Here is an 18,531-nt window from a genome sequence, read left to right as displayed (position 1 = left end):
ATGACGTCATTTTTCGGGTCAGATATAAATACCACGTGACCACCCAGCCTCGATCTCTTTTACGCTGTGGCCAAGTTGCAGTAAGTATGCGACTTAGTTTGTCTTGAAATCCATTCGATATATATTCTTTGTAGGTGCCATCGAATCATTTAACTGTCATCAAACTATTCCGTCATGTTAGATCTACAAAAGCGATTAATTATTTTTCAGTGACAGTGCTGATTTTCTTGAATAATATTGTGCCGGCTTTTCTTTTCTCCACGTCGGCAGGTTCTCCATTTTGATTCGTATATTCCGTCTAACACAGCTGGCTCTGTCTGAACTGTAAACATGTTCGCGGAAATTTTGACAATATTCTTTGTTCATTCTTTCCAAGTGTCTTTTAATTTACATTTCACATGATGGATGATTTCTGGAACCATTGTTCGAATTTTTGATACACGTGGGTGTACGTTTAAGTACCAAGTGAGTGATGTATGAAGAATGGGGTTTTGATCTATGGAGAGTCTCTCTTGCCTAATTTTAACTGTAGGAATTTTCGTTTTGAATTGTAGGGGTCGTGACCCACCCTCCCTAAATGTGTGATCTGACATTATTTGAAGCTGGTGTAATTGAATTTGTCATGTGCTTCATAACTCTATCTTAATTTCAGAATTGCACTCAAGAAAGCCTAAGAAGCAACCATGGGAAAGGAAAAAATTCATATTAACATTGTCGTCATTGGACACGTCGACTCCGGCAAGTCCACCTCCACTGGTCATTTGATCTACAAATGTGGTGGTATTGATAAGAGAACCATTGAGAAATTTGAGAAAGAAGCCGCTGAGGTAATTCGTATTGACAATATATTAAGTAAATTATTTTCAATGCCCCAATGTGTCGAGTGTTAGTGTAGAACTTGATTAGATAAGAACAAACCTATCTTTGTCTTGCACATACTAATACAAGAGGGCATTTGGTTCTGGTATACATTTGGTAATTGTTCTGTTTTAATGTATCTTCATGTGTAGATGGGAAAAGGTTCCTTCAAGTATGCCTGGGTATTGGACAAACTGAAGGCTGAGAGAGAACGTGGTATTACTATTGATATTGCCTTGTGGAAATTTGAGACCAACAAGTACTATGTTACTATCATTGATGCTCCTGGACACAGAGATTTCATCAAGAACATGATCACAGGTGAGCTCAAGATTATAACCTTGTTAACTTCCATTGGGTTATTTTCTTCATTACTGAGCAGTGAAATGCAGGGTTCATCACCAACAGTAGTCTGGTAGTTTTGTGTCTATTTGACTTGAGAGAGGATAGCCTTATAATTTTAACTGGTAGTCCCAAGAATAGGATTGCAAAAAAATTTCGAGGATTACATAATTAATCTGTTCAATATTCTAATAGCTACTAAGTGAGAAAACTCTGCTTTAATGATTGACACAATTTTTTTTTAGACAGTTCATTGATTAAGCAATTTCTGGTTTTGTCATTAGTATGGTAAAAATTTCATTTCTCTTCTGTAGGTACATCACAGGCTGACTGTGCTGTATTGATTGTCGCTGCTGGTACTGGTGAATTTGAAGCTGGTATCTCCACCAATGGTCAGACCAGAGAACACGCCCTTTTGGCTTTCACTCTTGGTGTCAAACAAATGATTGTTGGTGTTAACAAGATGGACAGCACTGAACCACCATACAGTGAAGTAAGAAAATTTTGTCTTAACCATTCAATATGCAGTCAAAGTAATTTTAAAGAATTTTGATAGTAATGCAATTATTACTAGGATATATCAAGTTGAAGAAAAATACTCAACATTAATAGGACAGATGATCTGTTTCATTTATGCATTGTTTATTTCAATACAGTGATTTTCTCGTTTTAGAGCTGTCCAAACCCTTTATATTTGGGATTTTTTTGGTCATAATTTCAACACATTGGGAAAATACTTTAAACAGAAACATTCACCTAAAATGTTTTGTTGAATATAGACTCTAACCATATGTAAATCACTTTTTCACAACTGAAGTCCAGTTACTGCATGACAATTTTGACATCATCCAGTATTTTGGCACAGGAGAATTTCACCTAGACACGATTTTTTGGCATTTTTAACAGATTTCTGCTATTTCAAATCTGGATTTTACTGTTATGATTCTTTTTTACTGTATATTTACTTTGAATTTTACCAATTTCCGCTGTGTTTGTTGACCTCTGTTATCATTTTAAATAAGGTTTCAATGTTGGGGATGTCTTTGGCATCACATTTTGTTAGTTTTCTTGTTATACATTGAGTTGTATGACAAGGGGGATAATTTGTATAGAGGACAGAAAAGTGTCAAATGCTGATCTAAAACTGTCAATATCGAACTGACAAATACTTGATCCCAACATTCATTAGGTTGCCAATATTCCCTTAGAAGTGAACTAAGTACTAGGCAGAGTAATCACATCTTGAGGAACATTTCACTGGCTTCTTAACCTGGTTTTCAACAAAAAAATTGTCTGACAATTGGGATTTTCCTCCCCTTTGGGAAAAGTATTTTTCTTCATTTTGGGAAAATCTTTGACAGGGGAAACACCCATATTCAGCTGCAATAAAAGGGTGTCAAAATTACTGGCAGAAAAGTCAGAATCTTGGATTAATTTCTTGCTTGTCTTTTTCATAATGCCAACTTTACACCCATTATGTTTTAGGCTAGATTCTCAGAAATCCAGAAGGAAGTCACCACATACCTGAAGAAGATTGGTTACAACCCCAAAGCTGTTGCTTTTGTCCCCATCTCTGGCTGGCACGGAGACAACATGATTGAAGCATCTGAAAAGATGAGTTGGTACAAGGGATGGGCTGTCGAGAGGAAAGAAGGCAATGCCAGTGGAAAGACCCTCTTCGATGCTCTTGATGCTATCCTCCCTCCAAAGAGACCAACTGACAAACCACTCCGTCTTCCACTCCAGGATGTTTACAAGATAGGAGGTAAAACTAAAGTGTTAGCTTGTTAAAAAAGAAATTTTTATTATATAAAATATGATATGCAATTGTTGGTCAAGGCTGGGGTAGAAAGAAAAACCTTATGTCATAATTAACTTTGCATCATGCAAAATTTTGGGCAAAGAGGGTAAAAAATTGATGGCTGGAACCATCTATTATCAATTTCTGGATCAGCTTCCCAGAAGAATATTTTATGGCTTGATGGCTTACGTTTTTGCTGAAATGGGTAAAACATGAATAACATGATTTGCTTAATGAAATTTTTACAATTAATTGTGAAATTGAGAGATAAAAAATTTCTTTTAACAGGTATTGGAACTGTGCCAGTTGGCAGAGTAGAAACTGGTATCATCAAGCCTGGTATGGTTGTTACATTTGCCCCATCTAACCTGACCACTGAAGTCAAATCTGTAGAAATGCACCACGAGTCAATGCCAGAGGCTCTGCCAGGAGACAATGTTGGATTCAATGTGAAGAACGTCTCTGTCAAAGAAATTAAGAGAGGAAACGTTTGTGGTGACAGCAAAAATGACCCACCAAAAGGAGCAAAGTCATTCATTGCACAGGTAACAAATAAGCATTGGTTGATTTTACTACTAGTTAAATCAGTAGGGGATATGAAATGTGGTATCAAAACTTTCTAGTTGTATAGTGTTCACTGAACTGATTTCTTTTAAATCCTGATATTATATGAAAAAAATAGTTGTTTCATGCTTCTGCTCACCTGCAGAAATGTTGACCTTATAATTTCATTTTTTTTTTTTTTTTGTGGATTCAGTGTGTTTGAAGGTAATGGCAGGCAGATATAATTCGCACTTGGACAAGTTACTGTATGTTCTAAGTTGAGAACAAAGTTGAAATTTTGTAGGGGTGTAACAATACCACTCAATTTGTATCACAGTTTTTACAGGCATATCCGTAGACATTGATTATGCTTTATCCATTGCACTATCAGGCCGAGCAACTTTTCAGTTCACAGGCCTGAAACGCAATTTTTAGAAATGTTCATATAGTAATTGTTGGCTTGCATTAGTTTCAATTGTTTATTTTACAGACCCACGTCCATTTTGTCAAGCCTTTGGCCTCTTGACTACTGCTTAATCATGAAGACTGCACTAAAAGCAAATCTAAAGTGTTCTAAACAGCTAATGATTCAATTTGTGATGCAATTGAGAATCAAAATTCTTAACTGTCATTCCTTTATTTTTGATTTCCTGTTAAGATCAGAATCTTGACCTTCCAAGTATCGATTTCTGGAATGTAATGAAAAATCTTGAGTTGAATCCCTATCATTCTGTATTTAATGGTTTACAGAACCTAATTTGTATATTTTTGGGGATTTTATATAGTAAGATTGGTTTCAAAGTGATGGGAAATCTTGTTGAACCTTATTGATAGTTTAGCACAATTGATTTGAATCTCAAACCTTGCAATCTTAACGGATTTTCTTATTCTACAGGTCATCATTTTGAACCACCCAGGAGAAATCAAGAATGGATATGCGCCAGTATTGGATTGTCACACTGCTCATATTGCCTGTAAATTTGTTGAAATCAAAGAAAAGATTGACAGAAGAAGTGGCAAGTCCTTGGAAGAATTCCCCAAATTCATCAAATCTGGTGATGCTGGTATTGTCAACATGACCCCATCTAAGCCTATGTGTGTTGAGACCTTCTCAACTTACGCTCCATTGGGACGTTTTGCCGTCAGAGACATGAGACAGACTGTAGCTGTTGGTGTCATCAAAGAAGTCACCAAGGCTGAGGCTTCAGGAGGCAAAGTTACCAAAGCTGCACAGAAAGCTGGAAAGAAATGATGGCAGGAGACTCCAGGAGCCAACTCAAATTCCACAGAAAATAATTACAAGAACATTTCTCTCTTTAAAAATTTAAGACCACAGCAAATAATATATTGGACTATTTGGTTGCTTAGAAGTAAAATTCATCGTAAAAATATCAGGCGGAAAAACTCGATTGTGCTATAGGCAATGGCATAATTTTATTTATGTTCAAAAAATAGAAAAAAAATCATGGTACAATTTTGTTGCTGATTTTGAATATTAATCAAGAACTGGGGAAAGATCAAGGTTTAGAAAATGCCATCTCCCTTTCTTTTCACTTGTATATGTATTAACTTGAGTTGGAAGTGGTTACCCCTCCCCCCCCCACACACACACACACTCAAAAGAATTTGTCAGTGGATGTGTAATGACAATAACTTGTTATTCCTACTTGACCCCCCCAAAAAAAGTTTGCTCTACTTGCCTCAATTTTTTACTTGGTGTTCAATTGGTTTCGTTAATATTTGAGACTTCAACTGTATGGATTTTGAAATATGGTATATTACTGCATGATGGTAGTAGTGTTGTTTTCACCTTTGTTGGAACAGCTAGGTGTTCATTTTGTAGCTAATGACTAGTCAGAATAGGCCTGCAGCAGCACTAAGCTTGTCGTAAAAGGCGACTAAATAGTGCTCAGAACCCTAGCCGGGGGCTAGGGCGCTCTGCCCACAGAGCAACTGGGATGTGTGCATCAGGTGGTGGAGTAAAGTACCCCTGGCGTGTTACATGCTGGGGTTTTGAGGCTATAATACGGAAAACCTGACCGCAAACCATGGTGTATTGTGTTCCTCACACGTGAAAGAACCCTACTGTGGTATTCTCCCGGAGTAGGAACCATAGGGCTCCGCCACAGGAGGCTAAATTGTCCGACCCTACCCACCTCTCCCTATCTCCAGTGGCAATTAAAATTTGACGACCCCATTGTCCTTTTGTCCCATCCCCTTTTCATTCCATCATTTCATGATCATTTTCTCATTAATTTCATGTTCATCGTCTGAATATTGCTGCTAGGACATTAAACCCCAACAAACAAACAACTAGTCAGAATAATTTATCTCTGCAGAAGTTCATACAAAATAGGGGTAATATTTTCGAAATTTTAACCTGAAGTCCACAGCTTGAATTTTGGTAGAATACTTAGCTTTCTTATAAACCCTGTGTTCTTAAATGTCGCCATCACTAGATCATGTTCTATGATGCTTAGTCTGAATTCAAGGATTATTCAATGGAAGTCTAAGATCTAAAAAGCATATTTTGTAAACCCCCCCCCCAAAAAAGATAACCATCGATTTTCGCATTGTAAATAAACGTCAACACGTATTACAAGACCCCAGTCTCACATTAATGGAGATGTGTTCCTTCATCACAGTAAGGAGACCGCCCTTGTACTTATGGTTCCTGTAAAATGCCAATCGAGATGGGCATTTCAAACCAAAAAATATTCAGTTGCTGTAGGTGAACAAAAAACTTGCGAGCAGTCGATAGAAATCAGACCGGAGATGATTTAATGAATGGCAAAACCCACCAAATTGCGAACATCGACTACAACCGGTCTCTGTACTTTGGGGATCACAATACTGTAGATAGTTCTTGAAATTTGTAACGGCACTTGCGTGAGTTGTATTTGGTTGAATCTAAATACAGTTGCGTGAAAATATAACGAACCACGGGTAATGTCGGATTTTTCTTTATTGACAGGAACTAGGCAAGTCGAGTTCGTTTTCCTAAGCTGTATCTAAATACGTCAATTCCTCTTGGGAGTCCCATCTTGAAGGACGTTTCTTCGACATGGGAAGTGTGCGGTTAATGCGAGGAGCATGTGCAGCCCTCGGTAAACACTAATATATACTACCTGTAATTACAAAATCTAAAACGTCAAAAGTCTAGCCATGTACCTTTAATTCAGATAGCGAGCGAACCCATGACCCCCTGCTCAGTAAGCCAATGCTTGCAGCGTACCGAGTGGATACATGTCGAGTAGCATTATTCATTGTGTCTTCGGGGTTTAATATTTAAAGAGTCGAAACAGTGGGGATCGACTTTCAGGATCCTCAACTTCCTGCATTTAAGAATCATTTTGTCGCCAAAGAATGCCCTCGGATTCTTTTACAGTATTAATCATTTAGTACATTTTTAAGGCATCGTATATAAACATTCACTGTAAACCAAAGAAAAAAAATTAAATTAATACTAGTACTTGCGATCACATTACAACATTTCTTCAACATTAAAAAAAACCAATATTGAGAAGGTCCTTGGAGGGACTGGTGCATGCATTTGTATAGCAAACCGAATACACGGCCATTTTGCAAAAGTGTAATGAATGTTACTGTAACTTAAGAGCTCTCAAAACTACTTGAGCTTGAAAGAATCTCGGGTTAACAATGTATGATCAAAGGATTGGTCTATGAATATTTAAATAAAATGAACAGTGTTGTCCAATCGGAAAACGTGTAAATCACTTGTATAGTGTACAAGCTACGTATACTCAAACTGCCGTCTGGCTAGGGTAGTCAAGGACGTTAAAAACTCCCGTAGTGTAGTAGACTCAACACAGTGGACGGGTGGCATGATGTAGAGGTTACGGTCATCATAATTGACAGCCATTCCAACTTGGAAAGCAGTGTCCAAAAGATCTCGCAGGTTTTCTGAAGTAATTAAGTAGGACACATTGGTATAATGTAGGGCAGATTTCTGCCGAGAGAGCTATTTAAATTACTCACTGGCCCACATAAATTAGTAAAGGAGAGTTCTTCGTGATGTCATCACTTACCTGTGATTTGGTTTTGGTTGGCTAAAAATCCATTGAGGGGCATGAAGATAATTGAAGAATTCTTTTGGTTCCCTAAACTGCCAATAAAACTTTTTATCCATGGAATTTTTAAATAAATATTCGGTAATTAGATTATATGAGCATAAAATTTAAAAAACAATTTCATATAAAAAGGTTTACATATAAATATCGTTTTAAATTTATTCTTCTAGTAAAACAGTTACAAATTCACATATACAATATGAATTCTTTTATGTAAATGAAACATTTCACATAACCAAATTTGGATGTAAAAGCTATAAAGTTTTGAAAATCAGGATTCTAATCATGAAATTGTTAATTGGTTATTTAGTTGTTTGCCATTCAATTTGACACTTAATGATACACAAATTAGTGAATATGACATCACTAATGTGATTGGCGAACTCTCCTATTGAAAATGGAACTGGTCTTTTTTCAATCCGCAAAAAAAAATAAAATCAAAAGGGCAACACACTCCAACATGGCTTAACAGGTTAAAATGAAAATTTGTCGACAGATAGAGTAATAGTGTTCAATATGATGAGATCTATGTCAGATTTTGCTAAACCTAACGGTTTTGGAGATGAGATATATATGTGAACAACTACTGTCTGACGTCTGACCCCTGTGTTTGATTTTTTGTAACGGCGGATCAAAAATCCCCACATCAGTTCTATGTAGGATACCCCAAGGAACATTCATACCAATTTATGTTCCAATTGGTCAAGTAGGGTCAGAGGAGAAGAATTTTGAAAGGAAAATTGTTAACGACGGTGGACGCCAACTGATGGCAATAGTTCACATGGCCTTCGGCTAGGGAAGCTAAAAAGGGAATTTTGGGAATTTCAGATTTTCTTCAAATATCGCACTTCCAGCAAGCTTTTATACATTCAAAAACATTTTCATAGCACCTGAGCCTTTTAATGAGCCAAAGTGACGAATAATTAAACATATCAACAGGCATTTAGGTTCAGACCCTACCAGCTAAAATTTTGCTTTATATGAACGAATATAGCATACACAAACTGTAAATAATACCCTTCGTGCATTTATGAGGAAAATATATACACAACATATCTTCAAGAACGTGCTTAAATTACCACTTTCTGGTAGCAATGATTATAAAATAACATAACAGAAAGGGGATTTAGCTTTGTAAAAGCAAAGATATAGGCCAAAATGTGTTTCCCAATAGTGTTTCAATGGCAACTTTGAGTGGCCACAGTCGCATACTGAGGCACATAAGAAGTGAATCAGTTGTAGAAGGCCCTGAGGTAATCAAGTATCAGAGGAGTTTATCTTCAAAAATTTGCCAATTTGAATCTTAAATGTTCTTTGGTGGCCATCTTCTTAATCAAGCTGAATTAAAAGTGGATCTTTTGTAATGGCTCTTGCATACATCATTTCTGACAAGCTGTTTAAATTTACTCACGGGGTTTTCATGAAGTTGTGCAAAATATGAAAAGTTTGGTCCAGGTGAACTAAGAACCAGTTTGCCAGATAGTAATGTTCCCTGATTCTGCAAAATTCAACATTTAGCTGAGAACCTTAAAAATGGGCCATCAACGGAATATTAAATGAAACCCCCATCCACATTAATGTGAAATAAAGAGATTCACAGAGCACTGCATAGTATGACTGCAGCTGGTTGAACATTGTTCACTTTGGACACAATATTAGCTTTGACACACCTAAGCATAAGGACTTACAGTTCAATATGAACACAACATGTGGTTTGGAAACAATATAGCACAAAACTTTAAACTCACTTAGTTGAAAGAAGTTCTGTTTTCATGTGCTTATCAAAGACCTTTGCCTACTATTCTTATAACTAAGAAAAGCATAAGATATGTAAAAACCCAAGCAGTGATTTTTTCATTAAGAATACAATAAAAATAAATTTCAATGTGGAATCAAAATTCAAAAAGTTTCTTGAGGGAGCCACTTTGGGCCAATTACATACTGTTTTATAAAACGAAAGTCTACCCTTGACATCTAAATCATAAAAATCAGATCAAAAATACACTTTTCCAATTTCAAATTCTAATGATTTTCCCACTTTCAGCTCCTCCCCAATTTTCAAAAGGGGTGGGGCAAAAGTTTGAAAAAAAAACCATTGATCCATTATCAACTTTGTGTGGTTGGTTTATAAAAAAAAACTTGTGAAAGAAGAACATATATGGTTATTGGGCAAATGGTATACAAGTAAAAAATCTGTATATAAATTTAATTTTTATTACCTCAAAATCATTCAGATACTGATAAATTTGGAACATTTAAAGCCAAATTCCATTTTCAACAAAATAAGTACAACTCTACTTAAATAACCTACAAAGTGTGATATAATACAAAGTGATAACTATCAAAACTGAATCATGAGAGATTAAAAAAAACAATACACTTAAAGAGGTAGACCTAGGGTAAGGGACACAACTCATACAAATCATTAGAATGTTTGTTTTCAGCATTTTACATCAATCTCATGTAAGCATCAAAGTAACCTGGACTAATTTCATTGTTTCAATTGAAAGCTTGATAGGCTTTGGTGAAACTGAATATGATACAAACATATCACTGATTTCAAGCATTATGTTCCTTACCCTAGGTCTACCTCCTTAAGTTTTTCCTCTTCTTTATTTAGATTTGGTTTAGATCACTGTACTAGGATGAAATAATGAGAAAGATTTTACTTCCAGATAAAATTTTTGCAAAAAAAATAAACTACAAGAGGTGATATCTCTAATATGTTTAACAAAGGAGAAGTATTAAAACTTTACAGGGCCTAATCCATACATTGATGACAAAACAGTCGTTGTAAATTCTGTTTCAAAAAGAAACCAATATTGACATTTTTGTCTATGTAATCTTTTACAAAAATATCTCCCTGTTCAAGTCAGGTAGGAGAAGTTTTTGCAAAGTTCTCCCTTTACATTAGGTCCTGTAGTAATTGATTCTTTTATTTCATGCCTCTAAAACAAAGCAGTATTTCAATATACAAACCACTTTTAACAAACAATTCAACCATTGTTTTTAATTCAAAATAATTAAATATACAATGTATTAATCATGTCTAAATTTAACCTCAAATATTGAGAGTATAAAATACATAATTATATATGAAATACAAGACTAATTTCAAAATCTTCTGCTAATACTTCTAATACATTTTTCTTGTTGGACCCACTTTGGTCCAATTTCATACCCCTTATAGCAAAAAAGTGGTTATGATTAGTTTACTCTTGACAAACAATTAGTAAGAGGGATTATCATTTCATCTGATTATGACAACAAAAATGTTAAAAATGCAAACATTATAAAGTAAAATAAACATTTAACAAACTTAACAGAGTACATCTGGATCTACTCCAATCCATGTAATGTATAGCAAGTTCCAAGCATAATTCATTTTCTTCTGTAAATCCTTTTTCATATTCCTTACTTGTTTTTCTTTTAATTTAAGCAAATGGGAGTTACTTTCCAACCTGGCAGACTGGTTTACTGTCTCAATAGTGCAATAGACAACAGGAGACTTGTCAGTAACCCACCAAAACATGACATCCTAGTTGGCATTCTCATTAGGAAAAAGAAGAACACACATTTTTATTGGAAAGTTAAAAAAATATCTTCAGTTATTTTCACATAAAATATTTGAGAAAATGACTAAAATGGTTTGCATTCTGTAAATATGAAAAAGAACTAATTGTCAACCCTCAAAATATTCTTTTAATAGGTATTCTAAGGATGTCCGCTGTACTGTTTAAGAATAAGAAGGATTGTGGTTGTGAAATCTTTCATGCTAAAACAACATAAGTAGACAAAATCGAGGGGTCAGTGTACTCCTGTTTGAGATATAAACATTTGAAAGTTCGGCAGGGAAAGGATTTTTCTTGATTTTCCACAGGTTTTGTTTTAGGAGGTATTAACTATTAAAACCACTGAAGAAATAAAAACTTTCCATAAGAACAATCTAAGGTAAGTTGAATGAAATTATGAAATGAAAAGTGGGGGTCAAAGAACTGAACATGTTAATGCTATGGAATTATAAGAACAGAATGTGTCCAAAATCTGACACAAATGGCTGAACATGAGCAGTGAGCATCCTTAATATGACACCTAATGATGTACTAATTTACAAATTTCTAAAAATTGACAAAGAAATTGTTACACTATACATTTCTTCCCTAATTCTTGAATAGGAAAAAAAAAACAAACAAACAAACAACAAACAACAAACAAGTTTAAAGGAACACTCACTACTAAACAGCAACATACTAGTTTACAACCTTTATTACTTTTATGCTGTTCTATAAAAAGTCACCGGTACATGTACATTAAAAAAAAAATCATAAATAACACCGGAATAACTGAACTCCACCATTTAGTACTGGTTATAAAACAAAAAGTAGAAAAGTACCTAATAATAGGACCTGCAAACCTCCTCTTTTTACTCAGAAGTAATGTGACTTAAAACCATCTGATGTCAATCAAAAGGACTTTTGGTTGATAACTGCCTTAAAAGTACTTCCACCGCGAAAGAGATCTGGCAGATAAATATTAATCTTATATATTATATTAATCCTCGAACCCGACTAAGTTAACAGTATTTAGCCAATCTGGAAACAGAATTTTGATCAGGTGACTTGCGTTTCCATGGAAGAGCGTCTTTAAGGACAAACGGTAAAAAGCGAAACTATACTGACTGCGTCGGAAAAATGGGTTGTCAAGATTACACATGAGAAAATAAACACGAAATGAAACGAAACAAAAAAAAAAAAAAAAAGAAAAAAGAAAGAAAGAAAATGAAATTGAAATTTAAGTCAACAGTACTGTGTGATGTGTAGTCCTAGTAGTGGTGAAAGCATGCAGTATCCCGTTGTAAATAGTTTATCTTTTTTGAAATACAGAAAGAACAAATTACCATCAGTGGATTATAAAGTTTGTAAAATACCTATAAACATCTCATGACTTCTGAGGTTCAACACTATTGGCATTTTGATTTATTTGGATACTGATACCTGACATATCAGTTTCCAAATAAAAGAAGAGGGTTGCAGGATCAAAAGTAATTCGAACTTATAATAAAAATGAACAGAAAATTTGTGAGTCAATGCCCAATAATGATACCCTTGTAACCAATTTTGAGGAAATAAACTCAATTGTTGTTGCCCAAGCCTTAATCAAATCCCATACATCTATATGAATATTGTGTAACAAATATTAAGTGGCTGTAACTGTAATCATAAAAGTGTGAAAGACAGATGGATGAACAGACAGACAGGTGACAAACATATAACAGTATACCCCTCTTTGAGGCAGGGATAAAACAAAAGTCAAGAAAATTATAAACTACAAAAAAAAATCTGAATATAATTCGTAATATTCGACTTAAATATCATGTAACAATCAAAACCATACAAAACATAAATATCTTCTTTTCTAGTTTACCCTATTGTACCCCAGGTTAACCACAAACAAAGCTAACATCAGACTTTACTTTTACTTTTCCATCTCACCACCCCCCCCACCACTCACACACACACATTTCAAATCTTAACCCATCTCATCCCTTGAACAACATTTTAGAGATGAGCAGAAAGTAGTAGGATAATATATACCAAGTGATGTGAAAATAAGCCTACAGGCAATATTTAAAGGTTAAATAATAATAAAAAAAAATTGCAAATCTGTTTTAGCAGGAGTATGATTTGATGTTTTGGAAATACTGATCTCCTGGATTTGGACTCTTAAAAAATCTCGTTTGGAGATCAATATTTCCTGGATTTGGATTGTGAAAAAATTTACTGTCTGGATATTTAGATCTCCTCAATTTGGACAGTTAAAACATTTCTGTCTGGATATACTGATATGCCAATTTAAACTGAAAAAATATCTTCTGTCTGCATGGAGATGACTGTTCTCCTGGTTTTGAACTTATAACAAACTTCTGTCTGGAGATACATATCTCCTGAACTAGAACTATTAAAAATCTTCCAGGGTTAGAACTGTTAAAAACCCCCTGAATTAGAAGCTTTAAAAAATATTGTGTCTGGAGACTATAAAAACCATTGGTCTGATAATTTCGATAATTCTGAAGGTGGAGTTGACATTAAATAAATATTTATAAGCACTATTTAGGTCACTGAATACAATATGAGCTGTGATCTCAGATGTCTTACCTTTGTCTACATGAAAACCGTTGGGTGTAAGATTGATCATAGTTCCACCTTTTTCTAACACACACATACTTTTATCATATGTATGGTTAACATCACCAAAACATGAAAAAAAAAACAGCACCAAATAAATCAGAACGCCATGGAAAAAACTGGATCATCCAGTTACAAAATGCCAGTCAGTATACATGTTTCTAAACACAAATGTTTAAAAAAAAAGCACCAAGAAAATGAAAAAAAAACAAGATTTGTAAAAAAATGTTTTAGCTTTAAATATTAATTACTTTTTTTAAAAAATGGCCTTGGTTACTCATATCATGATTTAAAAAGGAATAACTTTACCACAACAAAGAGGGCCTTAATGGAACATTAAGTGATAACCCACCATGTAATGCTGAAAAAAGGGGATGGCAATTTTTGATTTGTGGAAAATTGAACTTAACCTGTATTTTATGGTACTAAATAACTGTGCAAAGTTGCAAATCAATTCACTGATCAGTTCTCAAGTTATCATCTGGAAACATTCAAGGGACAGATTGACGGACAGACACCCAGCCTTTCATGCGGTATCACCTCATGTGGCAGAACTTCAAAAGTTCAGTTAAGGAGAAAAAATATTTTAAAATGAAACTTTAAGACATATAAAAAGATGAAGATTTAAAAATAAAATACAACCAGGAAACAAAAACTAAATTTAGTATAAGAAAGAAACAGGGGAAATGTAGCCAAACATGCCTTAGACCAAAATAAATCAATTGGATGTTTCCTATCAACTGGATGTTTCCTATCAATTAGGTGTTTCCTATCAATTGGGTGTTTCTTAACAATTAGGTGTTTCCTATCAATTGGGTGTCTATCACTTGGGTGTTTCCTATCAATTGGGTGTTTCCTATCAATTGGATGTTTCCTATCAATTAGGTGTTTCCTATCAATTGGGTGTTTCCTATCAATTAGGTGTTTCCTATCAACTGGATGTTTCCTATCAATTAGGTGTTTCCTATCAATTGGGTGTTTCTTAACAATTAGGTGTTTCCTATCAATTGGGTGTTTCCTATCAGTTGGGTGTCTATCAACTGGGTGTTTCCTATTTTACTTTCAACAACATTAGGTAGGGTAGTCTTGAAAGATAAACTTTTTATTTTTTGCACCAGCGTTTTTTTTTATTGATTTGAAACAAAGAAATTGTAATTGAAATAAAAATATTTAAAATGTTATGGGTTGGGAAACTGAAAGCACTCATATTTTTATCTTAGTGACCTCCCACATATGTATTCATCATTAATATCTAAAGGCTGTGATTATAATATGTAATGATAAGAGGTTGTAACATGTAAAACCCATAATTAGAATTATCTCCCTTTGAAGTCCTCCGACAGTAATTATATTCCTTCATGCACACCTAAATACCATACCCAACCTTCCTATAAAATTTCATCAAAATCCCTTCAGTGGTTTAGGAGGAGGCTGCGCTTACAAGGAATGTGAACAGACGTATGGACAGACAGACGGACAGGGTGATTCTTATATACCCCCCAAAACTTTGTTTGCAGGGGATATAATTATCTTCTTCAATAACCCTTGAAATATCTAACTATTAGTAAGAGAGAAAAAATTTCTTTAAAAGACTATAGAGATACATCAAAAGTTCCTTGGCAAGACAGTCCATTCATTGATGTAAATCTGTTTCAGCTGGGACAATGCATCACCAAATCTTCTAAGGTATGTTTCAGCTTGCTACATTGCTACACCATCTTTGATAGGTTTAGGAGTCTTTTTTATGTATTGCTTCATGGAGAATCAGTTCCTGTTCAATCAAATTAAGTCCCTTGTCTTTCTTCTGTTTAGTTTCAGCAAACCAGGCAAGGTATGTATTCCAAAATATAGAGACTACATTTACTACCAAAACCCTATAAAATATAGAGACTACATTCACTACCAAAACCCAAAAGAGATACCATTTCCTCAAAAAAAAAAATCCTATAACAGTTATCTATTTAGATTTATTTAAAATGTCTGATATTTTGTAAAGAAATGTATTTTCTTGTACTTTTTTAAAGTTACATAAAGTAATTATTTTTTGTGGGAAACCACTTTTGTGATTTTCTTCGGTATGACAAACTACAAATATTCTTATCCCAACAAAAAGAATATTCTAAATCACATGTATGATGGAGTTGACAAATCCAAGATTTCTAAGAATCTATGAACTGATGTTTTTTCCCTAAATCACGAAAATGGTACAATGTACCCACAAACACAGTTTCTTTTCATTGTGATCTTTTTTCAAAAACAGTATAACTTTTGATCACTTTCACTGTTTTTTTTTATAATTTTTTTCTTGCTTTTGGCTCTAAATCTGTTGTAAAGATATAACTGTAAATTTATGAAATAAAATTAACATCTTGTTGATGGATCAAGAGACGTGGTGAGAATGCATAACTTGTTCACCTTTTTTCATATTTAATACATGTATTACTGAAATACTTGAATTATCTCCCTTGAATAGCCAATATCTTACCTGTGTTGCAAAGGCACAAACATAAAATTACATATCTGTACTGCTGGCCACACCTACAAGTATCAGGTTATATTTAGTAAGAGTTCATATTAGACCATCAAGTTATTTTTGGTTACTTTCCATACAAACAATAATAAGACCATTCTAAGTTGTTTGTTTTCACAATCTCAGAGAAATCAAAACAGCAGGGAGGCACTCCTTTTTTAAAACCTTTTTCATACCTCCAAATAATGTGATCAGGGTGCTTTTTCACATTTTTTTACAGAAAGAAAAATTAGGAAACCGGAGGTTTTTTTGTTTTTATAACCCACCACAGGAAGCGGCAAAGTACCATTAGATCAACATGTCAGGGTATCCTTCAATGTTCATTAGATCAACATGTCAGAGTATCATTCAATGTTCCAATAGATCAACATGTCAGAGTATCATTCAATGTTCCATTAGATCAACATGTCAGGGTATCATTCATTGTCCCATTAGATGCCTTATTTTTGTTATAATAGAGTAATAGGATAATGAGAAACCCTTAAAAGATCTGAGAACCAAGGAATAAATGTTTGATAGAGTCAAAAGTCTGAGAACCAAGGAATAAATGTTTGATAGAGTCAAAAGATCTGAGAACAAAGGAATAAATGTTTGATAGAGCCAAAAGATCTGAGAACCAAGAAATGTTTGATAGAGTCAAAAGTCTGAGAACCAAGGAATAAATGTTTGATAGCTAAATTGAGAGTCAAAGGTCCATTATTATTATATTTTTTTCTTAAAGAGACCTTTGAGGAGAACTGGTGTTAAGTATCAGTATTAAAGGCAGTCAGGGTGATTTGCATATCTATTCAGAAACAGTTATAAACCACATAACTAGTCTTAGTTTTGTATTTAGTTGTTACACTTTTGAGATAAAAGTTTTAATGATTGTGCATGAAATTTTCAATTCACAAGATAAATTTGGTTGATTTAAGTAGGAAATACATGTATAATTTTGTCAAAAATACAGATGTGTATCCCGACTGTAGTCAGATCAAGAAAAACATTGTTTTCTGCACCAGGAATCCCCTACTGGATAGATTGGTAATAAATTTGTAGTTTGATTTAAGAAGCTGTCTTTGTAAAAATCATGCAAAATCTGAAAAATGTGATACACCCCAAAAAAGGCTACATATTTTTATTTTCGTAATTAAGTTGTTTTATGGGTCTATACTATGACATGTGTAATTATTCATTCAAATATGCCTGGTTTTAGGAGATAATCAACATTGAAAATCCATAGAATAAATTTAAAAAGCTTTTCAGTCATTTTCTAGCTGTATTGAATATATTTGAGGCAAAAAAGACCAAATTGAAAACAATGATGTGTTGCCCATTGTCTGATTCTTACACAGTATTGTACTTAAACATATCATTGACATACCTTGTAGTTAGCTGCCATTACTGGAACAAAATCTTTCTTAATTTGGTGACGGAATTCTTCCATTGTCTCACCTCTCATAAATCCCATGGTGCCAAGGAAAAATGGCAGAAATAATGGCGCAAAACAACACTGAAACGATACAAAGAAACAAAATAAAACATACAGAAATTACGCAGGAATAAAGAATAATAGGAAAAACAAAATGTTGCACGTTACATCATCCTAAAAATACCCCCACTCAACCATTCCTGGAAATTTTGGTAAGGTAGACACAATATAAGTCATCATGCAAAAGCAATATACCAAATATTTAAGCATTCCCCTCAATAAGAAGCTGAGAAAATGGTTTAAGAAAAGTTTAACAGAGGAAAAGATGGACAAAGTGATTGCAATATGGCAATATATGAAAGCAGTGACAGCACATATACTAAGATAAAACTTCTAAAGTAAAGCATGCAATTATTTCAAAGAATTTGCAAAGAACAATGAAAAAATTATTATGCATTTTTATGGCAGAAGCAGGAAGACCTTTTACTATGTTAGCGATTTTTTTTTTTTTTTTGGCAGGTATTTATTTTTTGCTACATTTGATGTACCAGGTAGTACCAGGCAGTGGTCATCTAAAATGACATTCATATGTGACTTTGAGCCTTGGGAACAAAACTGTTTTTGTTGTTAGATGCAAAAACAAAAACACAAATATTTTTTTAAAAAATGGGTTATTCATTCTAATGCAAAAATATGATCTGGGATCACAAAAATAACATTACACTAATATGAAATCTTCCATTTTTACAACAAACATGAATTTTTCAACA

The 18,531-nt window shown here is 34.0% G+C and overlaps 2 protein-coding genes across 4 annotated transcripts in view; one reads left to right on the top strand and one right to left on the bottom strand.

The window, feature by feature from the left end:
• Window positions 1-51: 51 nt before the first annotated feature.
• On the top strand, window positions 52-5,018 carry LOC148597678 (elongation factor 1-alpha). 2 transcript variants are annotated; one of them, XM_088560173.1, is made up of 7 exons: window positions 52-80; window positions 653-827; window positions 1,011-1,179; window positions 1,515-1,693; window positions 2,686-2,965; window positions 3,290-3,546; window positions 4,440-5,018. In XM_088560173.1, exons 2-7 carry the CDS (start codon window positions 684-686, stop codon window positions 4,794-4,796), a joined length of 1,386 nt encoding a protein of 461 aa, XP_088416299.1. In that variant the 5' UTR covers window positions 52-80; window positions 653-683; the 3' UTR covers window positions 4,797-5,018. The 2 variants fall into 2 exon arrangements, with proteins under 2 accessions (XP_088416299.1, XP_088416300.1); XM_088560174.1 differs by having other exon boundaries at window positions 52-84.
• A 5,777-nt stretch (window positions 5,019-10,795) lies between these two features.
• LOC148597676 (mitochondrial inner membrane protein Mpv17-like) overlaps window positions 10,796-18,531 on the bottom strand; it is a 35,118-nt gene continuing 27,382 nt past the window's right edge. For both annotated transcript variants that reach the window (XM_088560176.1, XM_088560175.1), the window contains exons 4-6: window positions 17,714-17,842; window positions 16,306-16,358; window positions 10,796-15,694 (exon numbers count right to left, since the gene is read on the bottom strand). In XM_088560176.1, coding sequence (XP_088416302.1) covers window positions 15,550-15,694; window positions 16,306-16,358; window positions 17,714-17,842 — 327 coding nt within the window. In that variant the 3' untranslated portion in view covers window positions 10,796-15,549. The remainder of the gene's footprint in view (window positions 15,695-16,305; window positions 16,359-17,713; window positions 17,843-18,531) is intronic.

Source organism: Perna viridis, chromosome 14, assembly GCF_037379345.1.
Source record: "Perna viridis isolate PV_CMFRI_1.1 ecotype Kerala chromosome 14, ASM3737934v1, whole genome shotgun sequence".
In the NCBI taxonomy this organism is placed as follows: domain Eukaryota; kingdom Metazoa; phylum Mollusca; class Bivalvia; order Mytilida; family Mytilidae; genus Perna; species Perna viridis.
Note: the sequence above shows the minus strand (reverse complement) of the source record. Positions and strands in the feature narration are given on the sequence as shown.

Excerpts from the sequence above, each read along its gene's own strand:
- LOC148597678 (XM_088560173.1), top strand. The coding sequence starts at position 684 with ATGGGAAAGGAAAAAATTCATATTAACATTGTCGTCATTGGACACGTC. Across the intron at positions 2,966-3,289 it reads GGATGTTTACAAGATAGGAG|GTATTGGAACTGTGCCAGTT; the intron begins GTAAAACTAAAG and ends TTCTTTTAACAG. Across the intron at positions 3,547-4,439 it reads CAAAGTCATTCATTGCACAG|GTCATCATTTTGAACCACCC; the intron begins GTAACAAATAAG and ends CTTATTCTACAG.